General features: G+C 43.1%; 2 protein-coding genes across 3 annotated transcripts in view; one reads left to right on the forward strand and one right to left on the reverse strand.

Annotated features, from left to right (window-relative positions):
* Window positions 1-634: 634 nt before the first annotated feature.
* Window positions 635-2,954, forward strand: ndufb2 (NADH:ubiquinone oxidoreductase subunit B2). Its single transcript, XM_053508829.1, has 4 exons — window positions 635-807; window positions 1,076-1,223; window positions 2,577-2,681; window positions 2,771-2,954. The coding sequence occupies exons 1-3, from the start codon at window positions 722-724 to the stop codon at window positions 2,646-2,648; spliced, it is 306 nt and encodes a 101-aa protein (XP_053364804.1). The 5' UTR covers window positions 635-721; the 3' UTR covers window positions 2,649-2,681; window positions 2,771-2,954.
* Window positions 2,955-6,089: 3,135 nt separating this feature from the next.
* The window catches only part of kdm7aa (lysine (K)-specific demethylase 7Aa), a 13,183-nt gene continuing 4,104 nt past the window's right edge, over window positions 6,090-15,168 (reverse strand). Inside the window, exons 6-18 of one of the 2 annotated variants that reach the window (XM_053508534.1) lie at window positions 13,393-13,579; window positions 13,114-13,276; window positions 12,410-12,497; window positions 12,217-12,323; window positions 12,042-12,133; window positions 11,849-11,944; window positions 11,525-11,761; window positions 11,301-11,425; window positions 11,042-11,202; window positions 10,849-10,949; window positions 10,506-10,603; window positions 9,923-10,140; window positions 6,090-9,819 (exon numbers count right to left, since the gene is read on the reverse strand). In XM_053508534.1, the coding sequence (XP_053364509.1) occupies window positions 9,731-9,819; window positions 9,923-10,140; window positions 10,506-10,603; window positions 10,849-10,949; window positions 11,042-11,202; window positions 11,301-11,425; window positions 11,525-11,761; window positions 11,849-11,944; window positions 12,042-12,133; window positions 12,217-12,323; window positions 12,410-12,497; window positions 13,114-13,276; window positions 13,393-13,579 (1,762 nt within the window). In that variant the 3' untranslated portion in view covers window positions 6,090-9,730. Of the gene's footprint in view, window positions 9,820-9,922; window positions 10,141-10,505; window positions 10,604-10,848; window positions 10,950-11,041; window positions 11,203-11,300; window positions 11,429-11,524; window positions 11,762-11,848; window positions 11,945-12,041; window positions 12,134-12,216; window positions 12,324-12,409; window positions 12,498-13,113; window positions 13,277-13,392; window positions 13,580-15,168 lie in introns of both variants that reach the window. The other variant, XM_053508533.1, reaches the window with a different exon arrangement.

Consider the following 15,168-nt stretch of genomic DNA (forward strand, 5'->3'; position numbering starts at 1 on the left):
TTGCTAGTTTTCTCTTCAGGAGGAAATGACATCATGTGGAGCAGGTCATGTGATTTGGAAAACACACTCTTCCTTGAGGGGTGTATTTGCTATGGGTAACTTAGATGACAGCGACTTCTCGGACACATATTAAATTTGTCAATTTCTATTGAAAATGTGACATATTGCCCAAAAAGACACATTGTTCAAAATTACCTCAACTTAATGTAAATAATATAATTAAAACTGTTTTTGAATAAGTTTTTAAAATGTTTTTTTAGGTAATGAGATTGTGGTTGCAATTCATTTCGGACGGTTATTTAGTTGATATTTTAGGGATATCTAGTAAATTTTTTATAAATAAATGATTATTTCCATAATAATTAACTATGGAATTTGTAAAGACAAGATCATGAAGAACACTGAAGATTTTTAAAATTTTATTTTAATAAGCATGTTTGCGAGATAAATCTCATGGACATGAAATCTCCCTCAATTATATATTGACCCAGAAGGTCGCTACAGCAAATATAAAAAAAGATATACCTCACGACAACTGTTAAATCCAAAAACAGATTTCTTTTCAGCAACTTATTTCGGGAAGTGTGTCGATGCGGTAGGCTTGTAGTGCGCATGCGCCGTGTCCCGCGCATGCGCGGTGCGTGTGACTCTGAGCAGCGGACACCGAGGGAAGGTGACATTTTGTAGTCGTGTGTGTGAGTGAGTGTATCAGAGTGTGGAGATGTCGGCCGTGGGGAGGACGCTGATGGTCCTCAGGGCCGGGGCTCAGGCCATCAGGCGCGGCCCGCAGCACAGCGTCACACGGAGGTGAGAGAGTTACAGAGAGCAGCAGGAGGAGGAGGAGGAGGTTACTGCGCGGCTAGGCTAACCATGCTAACACCACAAACAAGAGCAGCGCAAACTCAGGACAGCCAGGGACACACACACACACACACACACACTCTCACTCAGTCAGAGCTCACTGTTTCCATGACAACCCGGTGCGCGTGCACCCGTTAGAGTGAAGTAGGAGGGTGTGTGGTCAGATCACTGAGTCCCACTGTAACACTGTGTGTGTGTGTGTGTGTGTGTGCAGGGCGGGTGGTGGTGGTCCCCACATCGTGGCTCAGTACCGTCAGCCCCCTCAGACGACTAAACAGCAGTGGTTTCGCTCTGAGCTGCTCAGCGGCTTCATGTGGTTCTGGATCCTCTGGCACTTCTGGCACGATTCAGACGCTGTCCTCGTGAGTCTGTCTCTCTCAACACTGTCTCTCTGTCTCAGCACTGTCTCCCTGTCTCTCAACACTGTCTCCCTGTCTCTCAACACTGTCTCCCTGTCTCTCAACACTGTCTCCCTCCCTGTCTCTCAACACTGTCTCCCTCCCTGTCTCTCAACACTGTCTCCCTCCCTGTCTCTCAACACTGTCTCCCTGTCTCTCAACACTGTCTGTCTCCCTGTCTCTCAACACTGTCTCCCTGTCTCTCAACACTGTCTGTCTCCCTGTCTCTCAACACTGTCTCCCTGTCTCTCAACACTGTCTCCCTGTCTCTCAACACTGTCTCCCTGTCTCTCAACACTGTCTGTCTCCCTGTCTCTCAACACTGTCTGTCTCCCTGTCTCTCAACACTGTCTGTCTCCCTGTCTCTCAACACTGTCTCCCTCCCTGTCTCTCAACACTGTCTCCCTCTCTCTCTCTCAACACTGTCTCCCTCTCTCTCTCTCAACACTGTCTGTCTCCCTGTCTCTCAACACTGTCTGTCTCCCTGTCTCTCAACACTGTCTCCCTCTCTCTCTCTCAACACTGTCTCCCTCTCTCTCTCTCAACACTGTCTCCCTCTCTCTCTGTCTCTCAACACTGTCTCCCTCTCTCTCTGTCTCTCAACACTGTCTCCCTCTCTCTCTGTCTCTCAACACTGTCTCCCTCTCTCTCTGTCTCTCAACACTGTCTCCCTCTCTCTCTGTCTCTCAACACTGTCTCCCTCTCTCTCTGTCTCTCAACACTGTCTCCCTCTCTCTCTGTCTCTCAACACTGTCTCCCTCTCTCTCTGTCTCTCAACACTGTCTCCCTCTCTCTCTGTCTCTCAACACTGTCTCCCTCTCTCTCTGTCTCTCAACACTGTCTCCCTCTCTCTCTGTCTCTCAACACTGTCTTTCACAAAACTGTCTCTTACAACACTGTTTCTCTCTCTGTCAACACTGTCTCACTCTCAACACTGTCTCAGTAGGTCTCATTAACTGTCTCAGTGTCTCTCTGTTTCTCTGTCTCCCCTACTGTCTTTCCCTGTCTGTGTCTCATTGTCTCCCTCACTGTCTCTTTATATCTCTGGTGGTGTCTTTTACACTGTCTCTGTGCCTTTCTCGCTGTCTGTCCCTGTATGTCTCATTGTCACTGTGTATCTGTCCCTCTGTCTCTCCCTTCTTTATCTCACAGTCTCCTGTCTGTTTCCCCTCATTCTTTCTCTCTCATTGTGTCTGTCTCTAATTCTCTGTCACACACACTCTCTCTCTCTCTCTCTCTCTCTCTCTCTCACATACACACACACACACACACACACACACAGTGAATATTGACAGAAGGCTGTGTTTTGTCCCTCAGGGTCATTTCCCGTGGCCGGACACAGACGCCTGGACTGACGAGGAGCTGGGCATTCCTTCTGATGACCAGTGATGACATCATCTTTATCATCTCACACACACAACGGTGAGAGAGAAGCTCTGTTGTATACACTACAGTACTATACATCAATCTCATCATTCATTTATTTACTCCCCCCCCTGATTTCCCTGCAGGTGCTGAGTCGAGTGTATGTGCACATGGATGGGTGTGTGTGTGTGTGTGAGGGGTCCATGTGGAACCTGTGATGATGTTCAGCTCGCCCTGCCTTTCTGTTGTACAGAGACTCATTCAGTCTGATTTCATTTCCCGTACACACGCATGTAAAATATTATTAATAATAAAGGAGATAAAGGACGAGTCGCTTCTCTACTGGACTTTTATTTCATTTTATATCTTCATAACGTATATAGAGAAAAGCGCAGATGAGTTCCCATCATGCACCACTGAGGGTTAGTGTCTGTGACCCTGGGCAGAAATCCCATCATGCACTGCTTCATCAGTCTCTGGTGTCACATGACCACAGATGTAACCAATCAACAATAAGCAGCAGATTATATTTTATTAATATAATAAGAGGCCTGTGTGTGTTTGAGTTCTACTGCACTTCTCTATTCTGTGAGAAGAAGTTTTTACACCCCACGAGGATTAAAAAATATTTAGGGAATCAATAATCACTGCATATCGTACTGTGTATGACTACAGACAACAGAATAAAATTTGAATTTGAATAATGAACAAAAGTATTTGCACCCCAGCATCCATATTCACAAAGCTTTTTAAGCCTAAAAGTTGCTCCTAGTGATGAAATTCTTAGAATTTCCCCTAAATTTAGGACTAAATCTAAGTAAAAAGAAAAATGATTCATGAAACACCTTAGACCTAAAAACAGCTCCTAAGTTAAAATAAGAGTAAAAAGGACTTTTAAGAGGCTTCAGATTTTCTGTACCAGAGGACAAAATGGCGGACAAAAGACATTTTCTCCCAACAATAAACGTAAAGCTAAAAGTAAACACTGCTCTTCTGTCCAATTTGGTTTTCTTGTTTTTTTTACCTCCTTACATCTCTTTTGGATTGTTGGCTACATACCATCCAAAAGTGCAGCTTAAATAGCCTGTCAATCATGTAAATTGGTAAAAGCTGAGCTACTTTACTCCCATCAATCACAATCATTATGGTAAATAAATGTAAAAACTTAAATATAGTAACTACTGTGTGGAAATTGGGTGCTTCGAAAGTAGACATATTTTCAAAATGTTTGTTTTAATTAACTTTAAGATATTTAGCCAATAACAGAAGGTTTGCATAAAGTAGTCATGATAATAAATTTTTTTTATGAATTCTATTCTCATAAATTCTATTTTTACAAAGAGCGCATTTTAAGACCGTAACACTTTTATTTTTTTTATCAACCAATCACAGTCCTTGAATTGCTGCATCATCCCTAGCAACAGGGTCAACCACACCTCTTCACTAAGATAAATTTTTTTTTTTTTTTCTTATTCAAAGTTGCTCTGAGAACTTTCCTAAGTCACTTTTAGTCTAGGACTTTTTAAGCTGAGATAGGAGCTCTCTGAGAGAATTCTAGGAAGCTTTGTGAATACGGGCCCAGATCTCACTCCTTTAGACTTTCACCTGTTCGGTCCCCTAAAAGCGGCCTTGCAAGGACAAAGATTCACTTTTGATGAAGAAGTGAAGACAGCGGTGCATCGTGGCTCGCAGCTTAGCCTAAACATTTTTAACGAGGTAATACGAAAGCTTGTTGACAGACTAATAAGCTTTTTGAAAAGACAAATGCATAATCTTCTTTTCAATACAATTTGTTGAAGTGCCCCTATTATGCCATTTTAAAGGTTGCTAATATTGCTTTATGAGTCTCTTAAAACAGGTTTACATGTATGCAAGGTCAAAAAACACTTCTCCAAAAATAGATTTAATTTAATCTCATTTTTAAATGATTCGTAAACGACTTGTGTAAAGCAGTTTGAAGATTCGGTCTGTCTAAACCCCTCCTTTCTGTGAGCCCTCACTGCTGTGATTGGTCTACCGCTACAGCGCATGTCGGAAAACGAAACGCCCATGACCATAACTGAACGACGGCTCTGGAGACGCATCAATAAATAAAAAAGATGGCGTCGGTTTTATCGTATCAAATCGAGCCGGAGTCTGACAATCAAACAGTTGAAGTGGCACATCGACAAGAAACTGTTTTGCAAGCACGACTGGAGCAGGACGTTTCCCAGTGGTAAGTGTCATACGTTAACAAGAGTGTGGTAACGTTAATTGTAAGATGTGGTAGCATCGTCATTGTAATATTTGTTTAGGTGCACATGTGGGAACTGTGTCAAAATGCCAAGCGAATGTGAAAACCTGTGCTGCCGCGAGGTAGGACAGGTAGTAGTATACGTTTCTGCTATACTGTAGTTTAGTTTTTAACGCCTCATATAGAGAAATGTGTCCCTGGACCACAAAACTAGTCATAAGTGCACATGAGAAAGCAGTCATCAGTAAAATGAGGCGAACACAACACAAGATTGGGATTGTACTGCTGAGGTGTCGTTGAAAAAAAAGAATTTAGCCAATCATTCTTTGTAGATTCTTCCTTTGAAAGTGTATATAAAGCAATTTTACTTTCACAGCGCAGGATACAGCGTCTTCTTGACATAATGTAACGTTAATCCACGAGGAAATTGTACTGTTTGTGGGCGGGCAAGTTGTTCGCGACGTAGAACGTGGGCGGACATTATGCAAATATGTTACGGAGTGACGTGGATCCGTAACAGAAAAAGATTCGAATTGCTAACGACTTGTTTAGGCAAATGTGAGCCGACTCTTTTTTTTAATAGACAAAAACTTCATTTATCGTGCACTGTCGGCGTCACAACTTTGCAGATAGTTTATGTTCACATACAGCTACAAGACACACTGCATGAAAGATCATATTTGAAAACGCATAATAGGGGCACTTTAAAATAAATTCTACAGCTAAAATGCGGATAATATTTGACTCACCCTCGGACTTGGGTGTGATGGTCAGGGGTGCACATACTTTTGTGCATCGTGTTCATTTATAAAAAAAAAAACAACAGTATTTCAGAAAGCTGAAGGGCAAATATACAGTATGTAAAGGGAAACTCGAATTAATCAAATCATTTGACTCAAATGATTCATGAGCTGAATGAATTATGAATTTTGTTTATTTTGCTGATAAACTTGTGATTACACTTTACACTGTGCAGCATTAACACTGGTGTTATGTCATCAGCTCTCTGATGCAGTACACACTCATGCGTTCGTGTGTGTGTTTAACTATTATTACACGATTCTTTCCTAATGATTCCCAAAAGAGTCAAACAGACGTCTTATTATGAATCATTTCCCTGAAAAGTGAGGTGTTAGTGATTCACTGCATGTGAGAAACATTTCTGTTTATACGAGTCAGTTAAAAGAGTCAAGACAGTGGATGGACAAACAACTCACACACACAACTCTTTTTCAGTTGGCTCTTTGTTTATTTATTTATTTTTTTTTACATTTTTTTCTTTCATTATGTGACAAAAAATTTCACCAAGTTCACCCTTTCATCTCGTCTCAGGAATCGACACACAACCTTCACCCATCTTTACTACAAAAGCTGTTACAAACAAATCATCGTTCAATTACAAAAAACAAACAAATATTCAATTCAAATATTTACACAGTGGAGATCAAAGGAAAAAACAAACAAACAAACATAATAATAAATCAACACCCGGGAACAGGAAGCACAAAATCGTCCCTCATCACCATCATCACTTAGAAATGAATAAGTTAACAGCCAAAAAGGACATTACGGGAAACACAGATAAAACATCACACACGTGGGTAGAGAAGTGAAGCGGGATAAACACATCGTCGTTCTCTCTCCCTGAGCTTTACACACACACACATCATCATCATCATCATCACCACCTTTAATTAAACACCAGTGTCACAGTAACATCGCGCTTCTCTCCGTCGCTCTGTTAAAATAAAACCAGATTAAATTAAACGAGAGCTACAGAGGTATGAAGTCGACGTGCCGGAGGAGTGAAACCTGCGGGCGTTCCCCGGAATCGTTCGCAAACACTCGTCTAACACCGAGGTGAAGGGAATCGGTTACCGTGGCAACATCGGCTCTGACAGCTGAACGGGTCACGTGTCAACACTTTGTGTTTGTTCGTTTTAATATTTCATATTATTAAAACAATTAATGACCAAGTTTTGATGAGCGTCCTGCAGAACCACACACACACACACGGCCTCAGGACTCTCAGTCACAATTGTTTATTTATGGCACGCAAAACCTGGCAACTTCCAACTACTGCTTTCTTTTTCAGGCGGTCAAATTTTTTTTTTCTCGAACTTATTTTGTGATGAAATACTGATTATTTATTTTTTTTTAAATCTGAAATGTTTCTGTTGTTACTCGATAATAAAATCTACAGAACAGTTTGTACTGGAGAACGCTGGGTGCCCAGACTTTTGCACAGTGCTGTATTTGTTCCTGTTTTGCTGCACAGTACTTTTGATGTGTACACATGCACAACAATACAAATTCATTTCTTATTTTTCAATACTTTTAAAAGCAAAAATTAGATAAATAAATTAAGGCTTTACTTAAAACAATAATAAAATATCTGAATTTACCTCAGGGGTTAAAATGAATTCAAATAAACCAGTGTTGATGACCCCCCCCCCACATAAATAAACCCGTCAGAATTATTTGATGATAATAATAACAACAACAACAGATAATTGAGTTTAATGTTAAATAAACTATTATATTTCCCCAAAGCTTCTATAAAATTGAAGCAGCTCAGAAGTCAGTATCGTTTTTTACATTTTATTCTTATTATTGTGGTAAATTCTCCAAGCCCCGACACAGCTAGTCTAGTTTGGCGAATTAGCCTGACGCGGCTCCTGCGGCAGTAACCGACCCAGACCAGCTATTATACAATTTCTTTTAATTTACTGGAATTATTATTGGATGGATTATATCATAATTCTTTTTTTTTTTACATAAAATTTACTTTAGTTTAACTCTGTGACTTAAACGGTCTGATTTAAGCGATGTTTAATTTGGGTTTAACTGATTTATCTAGCTAACGTTAGCACCTGACAGATTAGCCGCTACTGAAGCTGGGTTTTTATACGTGACCGTCACCGTCAGTTCCGCTTCAACTGATCCCCACAACCGGGAAGCACCAGAGTGACCGGGAAACGCCCGCTAATAACAACAAAGATAACGTTTGCTACAGTTTTTTTTTTTTCCAGTGCATCAGCCACCACTGAATCACTCGGCCTAATGATCGACAAATCAAATACAAAAACAACAAAATAAAAACACCTCGGGGGTAAAAAAAAAAATAAAATAAATGGAATTACTCCATAGCTACTGATCAGATTAAATATATATGTGTAAAAAAACAAAAACACCTTATCAATTCAATCAATCAATCAATCCACTAATCAAACACTGTACAATTATTGCTTTCAGCAGTGTTTAAAAAAACGTTCAGACGGATTAGAAATGACCCTGAAGTCCAGCGAGCACCGAACCGTCCCATCACACCGAGCCGATCAGGGAGAGGGGGTAGAGAGCAACGCTGAAAGTGGAGGCGCGAGGAGCGGATATTTACACACATCAGGAAACCAAAGAAAAGCTGCCCAAGAAACACACACACAGAGTTCTGCTACAGGTTCCATGTGGAGGTAGGAGAGGGAATGAAAAGCCTACTGCAGTTTGTACGGAGTGATTGGCTGAAGAGAAAGAAAAAACACACACACACACACACACACACACACACTTACTTGGCCCGCGCTCCAGCACCGACACTCTAACACGCCCTGGTTCAGGATCAGGACCGGCCCTTTAAAAGTGTCTTCCAACTCTCAGGACAGACGAGGATGCGAGCTCGAGATTTAAAGCAGAACGTGTGTGTGTGTGTGTGTGTAGCTGCTGTAGCAAAGTGACAACAGGTACTTGTTTCATGGAAGTTAATAAGAACGCTAACGAGCTGAGATTAATGGAAGGTGTGCTAATGCTAGAGAACTCGGTACTAATAAAGCTGCCTGATCATTACACTCTCACACACACACACACACACACACACACGTGTGTTTAATGCTTAGGGGTCACTAAGAGTGTAAAGTGTTAATCAGATTAAAAAAAGGAACATAATAAAATGAGGCAGCTCATGTTGGTGTTCAGGTTACTAGTGTTTTTCTAATTATTATTATATTTTTTAATAAAGATCATTTAAGTGAAACAAACAAAACAAATCTAAATCTTATTGTAGAGAAATGTCATGAAGTGTTGGACGTGACAGGAGGACAATGTGCTAGACTGAAGTTAACCCCGTCTTACATCATTGTGTAGCATTTAGGACGGCGTTACAGTCGCGCGGCACTGAGAAGCACGAGATCACACAGACGTGCTCAAATGTTTCTTCAGGCGTCCTCAAATGTTCGTGTAAGCATTGTGTGTGTGTGTGTGTGTTAATTCACGCGCATGCCTAAAATCTTAGAATGTCAGAAAATTAGCTTTAGCCCAATTTAGCGAGCGAACGCTGAACACGGCTAACTCGAGCGCCTGGAAGGATCAGCTGGAAAAGCTCTTCAGATGTGAGTGTAAAGTTTCTACCAGGCCGAAGATTGACTTATTTTTTCTTATTAATGAGGAATGATGTAATTAGTGCAGATATGGGTTTGTGGACGGATCGTCCTGATCAGGGCCCGGTCCAGGTCTCTCGCTGAACAGGGACGTGTTAGTGCCGCTGAAACACTGCACATGCAGAAGCTGCCTAAATTTATGTTTAAAAATTATAATCATAATCAAAAACAAAAACAAACAAAAACACACACACAATTCCGTATACATTTGGCTCCTCAGTCACACGTTTCCCTGCATTTCTGTTTAGTTTTTTGTCTTTTATCTAATAAAACCTCAGTGAGTTTCCCAGAGTGTGTGTGCGCTGTGTGTTTATTCGCTGTGCCGCATCAGTGTGCTAGTGCCATTTCTGCATACCTTGGAGCTTAAACATGCAAGGTATGAGTGTGTGTGTGTGTGTGTGTGTGTGTGTGTTAGGTAGTGAAACGTGTGTATTGCTGTCATGTTATAACAGCAGTCGAGTGTGTGTGCTCATCTTCATCAGCTTGCTCAGCCTCGGCTTGGACGTCGCGTTGCCTTTCTTCGGACGCTTTCCTAAAAAAATAAAAATAATAATAATTATATATATATATACATATATATACATACATATATTTAATATAAGAATATGTATAAAATATACAAAGGAGTTGCTGACCTTTAGTGGCCTGGTTGTTGATGGGGCTGGGGTTGTGTGTGTGTCGTTTTGTTGGATGCAGTGCCAGAGACAGTGAGCTCTCGCTGTATAAACACTCCTCTACTGAACCGCCGTTTCTTCCGCCGACACACACCGCGCTGCTACTGCCGCTGCTCCACCACGTCTCCTGAGGCACAGCGCCCCCCTCTGGCACCCTGCCGGGGGAGGAAGGACGCTCCCTGTGTGGACAGCAGCGTGTTTATTCACGTGTGGACAGAGGACGGTGTTTAAAACTGTTACGTTAAATACGCGCTCGTCTCCGAGTGGACTGAGGACGAGGTCGTGTGTAATGGACGACGTTACAGTGTTTAATAGATACAGTGTTCGATGTTCTTGAAGCTGAATGTTTGCGCTCGGCGATGTTTGGTTTGAGGTGTTTAATGGACCCTTGATGGAGGATGTTGGAGTGTTTGGAGCTGAACGAGTCCGAGTGTGAGGACGCTGGTGGTCCAGGGAGTGACTGAGTGTCGGTGTTTAGGATCAACACTGGGTGTTTGTGGTGTTTACTGTGAGGAGTGTGTGCGTGTGTGTGTGTGGGGAGTACCGTTTGAGTGGTTGGTGATGGTAACTCCCTGAGTTCCTGATCACAGGCATCTCACGCTCCTCTTCGTCCTCAGAGCTCCCTGAATCTGAACTGTCCTGCTGCTCCGAGAGACAGAGACAGGCAGAGAGAGACAGAGACAGATAGAGACACAAAGAGAGAAAAAGAGACAAAGCGAGAGAGAGAGAAACAGAGAAATGGAGAGAGACAGAAAGAGAAAAAGAGACAAAGCGAGAAAGAGAGACAGAGACGGAGACAGACAGAGAGACAAAGATGTTCATTTATTAATTTAATATTTCAGGAGAAATCTGACAGATTTTCCCGACGACACGGTCACGTTACTGACCTCATCATCATCATCTTCATCATCATCATCATCATCATCCTCGTCATCTTCCTCTTCCTCCTTCTGCAGCCCTGAGAGGTTCGTCAGTTTTATCCTGAGTTCTGACGGAAAGAACCAGAACGATAACCGTCAGATAAAACCCGATGCTTCGTTGGTGTGTGTGTGTGTGTGTGAAGACGAGGAAGTGACTCACCGTGATGAGCGACCTGACCCACGCACTGTAACCCCGACTCCACTTTTACTTTTTCCTGTTGGCACGGCGACGGGCTTTCCAGTTTGACCTGGTACTGTTGGCACGGCGACGTCTCGTCCTTCTCCGATTTTAGCGCTCTGTTACTGAGACACAGCCTCTCGCTGCGACACACACACACACACACACACACACACACACACACACACACAGGTTACAGCACAGTCGTATTAGACAGGATGAAACGGGATCAAATCCGTACCATGTGATCCTGCCGTTACACAGCACCAGCCGCAGAGCGTTGTCATGGTTACTCTCAATGGTTACAGCAGACGGCTGGAAAACCTTCTTGAACTTCCTGTTGACCTTGGAGCTCACGCGCGCGTCCTGCTGAAGGGAACCGAGCGGAAAACTTAATTAAGTTTAATTTAACGGAAGGACAAGATGAACTCACGGGGTCACGTGACACCCTGCCGGCGCGCTCACCTCGTCCAGGGGGCCGACCTCCAGCCTCTTCAGGACCGCCCGGGTGTGCAGCTCCAGGATGTCCAGGTTGGATCTGAGCTTGGGTTCGTGATGATGGTGTAGATGGTGATGGTGATGGCGATGGAGGTCTCCGAGTCGTCGGGCGGCTCTCCGCGCCTGGCGGCGTCTCCTGAGCGAGGACCGAGCGGACAGGCTCTCCGCGTCTCCCAGAGATCTCACCGACTTACTCGGATCCTCCTGGGGACAAAAAAAAAAAATTAAAAAACAATCTCAGATTTGAAAACCCAAAGAAACAAAGTGTGAGTGATATCGGGTGTGCTGTACCTCCGGCTCCTCCAGGTAACGGATCTCTCTGCTTAGCTCCTTGATCAGGAGGCTCGGCTGGATGTGGTCCGGAATCTCGCTGCTCGTTGCCGTCAACTGGGAAGTAAAAGAACCACACATGTTCGATTTTACCCGGGTCGAGGCAGGTGATTATACAGGAGGAATAAATAAACAGCGAGACGAGATGTCCTACCTCCCTCCTCAGCCACGTCTTCAGGGCGGATATTAAAGCTTTCACTCCCTCTATTAGATATTCCTGAGGCTGACGCTTCTCCTCTCGCAGCTCTGAGTGCACACACACACACACAATTATATTATAATTAATATTATTATTATAATAAACACCATTAACACTCCGTCTCTCTCACCTTTCAGCGTCTTCAGCAGGTTCTTGGCCACGTACCAGGTGATGGCCTCGAAATACGGAAACTTGAAAAGATCTGGAGTCTTCAGTCTCCGCTCCATCTCGTAACACCTAAAAGAGAATTAACAAACTGTCATCACACACACACCCTGAAGTCTTCATGATTTACACAGAACACGAGAGGTGTGTGGAATTACTTGAGCTGCATGTCGATGTTCAGGTTGTGTAAGAAGTTCCCTCCGAACGCCATGCAGTCCTGAGACGTGAGAACCGCGTGGATCCAACCTGCAAGCGGTACAACGCGTTTACAGCAATGCATTCTGGGTATGATACACTCGGACCTTGTTAAGCGTCTGCGTATGTGTGTGATTTAGTATTTATTTTAAATACAGGTAGTCGAGATTCATTTCCTTAGGCGCGATTATGCTGTTCGGCCACATGATGGCAGTGTGGGGAAAGGGGAGAGAGATTTAGTCAAGTGGATTGGTATTCTTTACATTGTATATTTGTGTCTAAGGTGTATAAGACTCATTTTGTCGGACTTAAGAACCAATCCGACTTACAAACATAAACTCTTGTTTGTAAGTCGGGACTACCTGCAGATTTTAGGTGTGTACATTAAATAAGAGATATTTTGGGATTATAAACATTATAATTATAAACGCAATTGGATAAGTCACATTTTAGAAAAAAAAATATCAAAAAACTAAATCAAGTGACCTCTTTCACACTGTGTGAGCTCTACTTTGATTAAAAACCGTCAATGTTACACCTCTTAACATGTTTTTTCCCAAACGAGCTCTGGTCAGGTGACTCTGTTCTGAACCGTTCATTTAAACAAGACTACAGACACTTCAGTGGATACACTGTAACTGCGTGAGGTGTGTGTGTGTGTGTGTACCTGGAGGCAGCAGCACGGTGGTGCCCTGCTTCACCACACACTTGTAGCACTTCTCCACCTTCTCTCCGAAGAATACTTCGCTCTGATTGGCTGACGAGCTCCACGACTCGTACAGCGCCAGGTTGGTCTTAGTCGGCTGGATCAGGTAGAAAATCTTCTCTCCCTGCACACACACACACACACACACACACACATAGCAGAGCATTATAGTCATCCTGTAAAACAATGGCTTTTTTTTTTTTTGTATTAACTGTACTCGGTCGCGGTGTGCGCGGTTACCCAGAGGACGTGGTACCAGACGGAGGTTCCTCCAAAGTCGATGTGGAAGTCAGTGTAGCTGTTCTTCACCCCCATCAGGCAGTACTTCTGCACAAACGGCTTGGGGAAGATGGAGTCATCCGGCCAGTACTTCTCCACCCAGGACATCTCGCGGGCGATTCGCGGCACTTCCACCAGCTCGGCCATCCTACACACACACACACACACACACGATATCTACAAGTGAATTCTCTCCTGGATTAAAAGGCGGGGTTTGTTGTAGGGAGCTACACATCATCTCAATTTATTTTAAACCCATCGTCATGGTAACACTATACTTTTAAAAAAAAAAAAAAAAGATGCTTATAGTATTTATATATATTAAATATACATGTTTTTTTTTTTTTTATTCGATATCAATGTATCATCTTTACCACGGTTATATTTAAACATTACTGTTCTTACTGAAGTTCTTAAAGGGGTCATACAGGCCTACATGCACTTTTTTAAGCTGTTTGCACTGAACTGTGTGTTAGGAGAGTGCGTACACAACCACTCTACGATGATAAAGAGCCGCCCAGTGGTTTTCTTTTCATTTATTACAATAACATGCCCCTTCTGAAATCAGGCCAATCGCAAATGCCTGTCGATGTGACGCCACACCACAAGAGGCCGCTCCTACACTAGTTGATTGACACTGGTGTTTTAGCAAAGACCCGCCCCGAGTGAGAAGAAGCTGTCGGCCATTGTTTTTCGCCGATGGAGCAAAATGGCGCCTAAGCGAGTGTTGTGTACAGTTGTTGGGTGTAATAGTGAACACAGCAGTCGTCATTCACTACCGACATCTGAGCCGCTGAGGACGCAGTGGCTGAATTTAGTTTTTAAAGCTAACGTCCCCGCCGATCTACCTAAATGCGTTCATGTTTGCGCTAATCATTTTTCACCAGACTGCTTTATAAACGCGGGTCAATATAAAGCAGGTTTTACTAGGAAGCTGCTCCTAAAAAATGGATCTGTACTAACGCTTCGTGTTCCTGCTTCATCTTCACCAGGCTCGGTGAGTGTGATTTATTTTACTATGACTCTTTGCAGATCGCCTTTTCTAATAATCACGATGAATGCGGAGTGTAAGTTAACTTACACTCTCATAGAACATGGTTATGGCTTCTTCTCTGTGTACATCCGTCTCTATATAATCCCTAATCGCCCGTTTATATTAAACAATGCATTAAGGTGATTGTCTAGTTGCAAACTGTGTACGTAGTCGGAAAACTATATTATGCTTACCTTTGTAACGTTAGATGGTTTATAACGATGTCTGTCGAAGATTAAGAAGTGATGTAAACACATCAGTAAACACATCGCGTCCGTATCTCTCTCGGTAAGCTTCTCCGGTTTTTGTTGTTGTTGCTCGCGGCAGTGCAACAGCCCGTTAATTCATGCACATGCAGTGATGAGAAAGACAAATCGAGTCGATGCATGTCCATTCTTTTAATTTCTGCGTTGTCAGGCGATATTACAAACTTCCGCGTAGGTTCCGTACTTAAATCAAACCAAAAACGACTGAAGAAAACAGGCTCGGGCTCTATAATCCATAGTTTTCCAGTTTGGACTGCATTACCCACAAAGCACTGCGTGGCAATGCTTTGTGGGTAATGCAGTCCAAAGCATTGCCCGCACTGGACTACACTTCAGTCGCTATACCCGACGTGTCACGCCCCACAGAACGAGGGGGGGGGCGGGCTCAGCTGAGATCATGAGCATTTAAAGGAACATGTACTGAAACAGGTTGCTGAG

Source organism: Clarias gariepinus, chromosome 12 (genome assembly GCF_024256425.1).
Source record: "Clarias gariepinus isolate MV-2021 ecotype Netherlands chromosome 12, CGAR_prim_01v2, whole genome shotgun sequence".
Lineage (NCBI taxonomy): Eukaryota > Metazoa > Chordata > Actinopteri > Siluriformes > Clariidae > Clarias > Clarias gariepinus.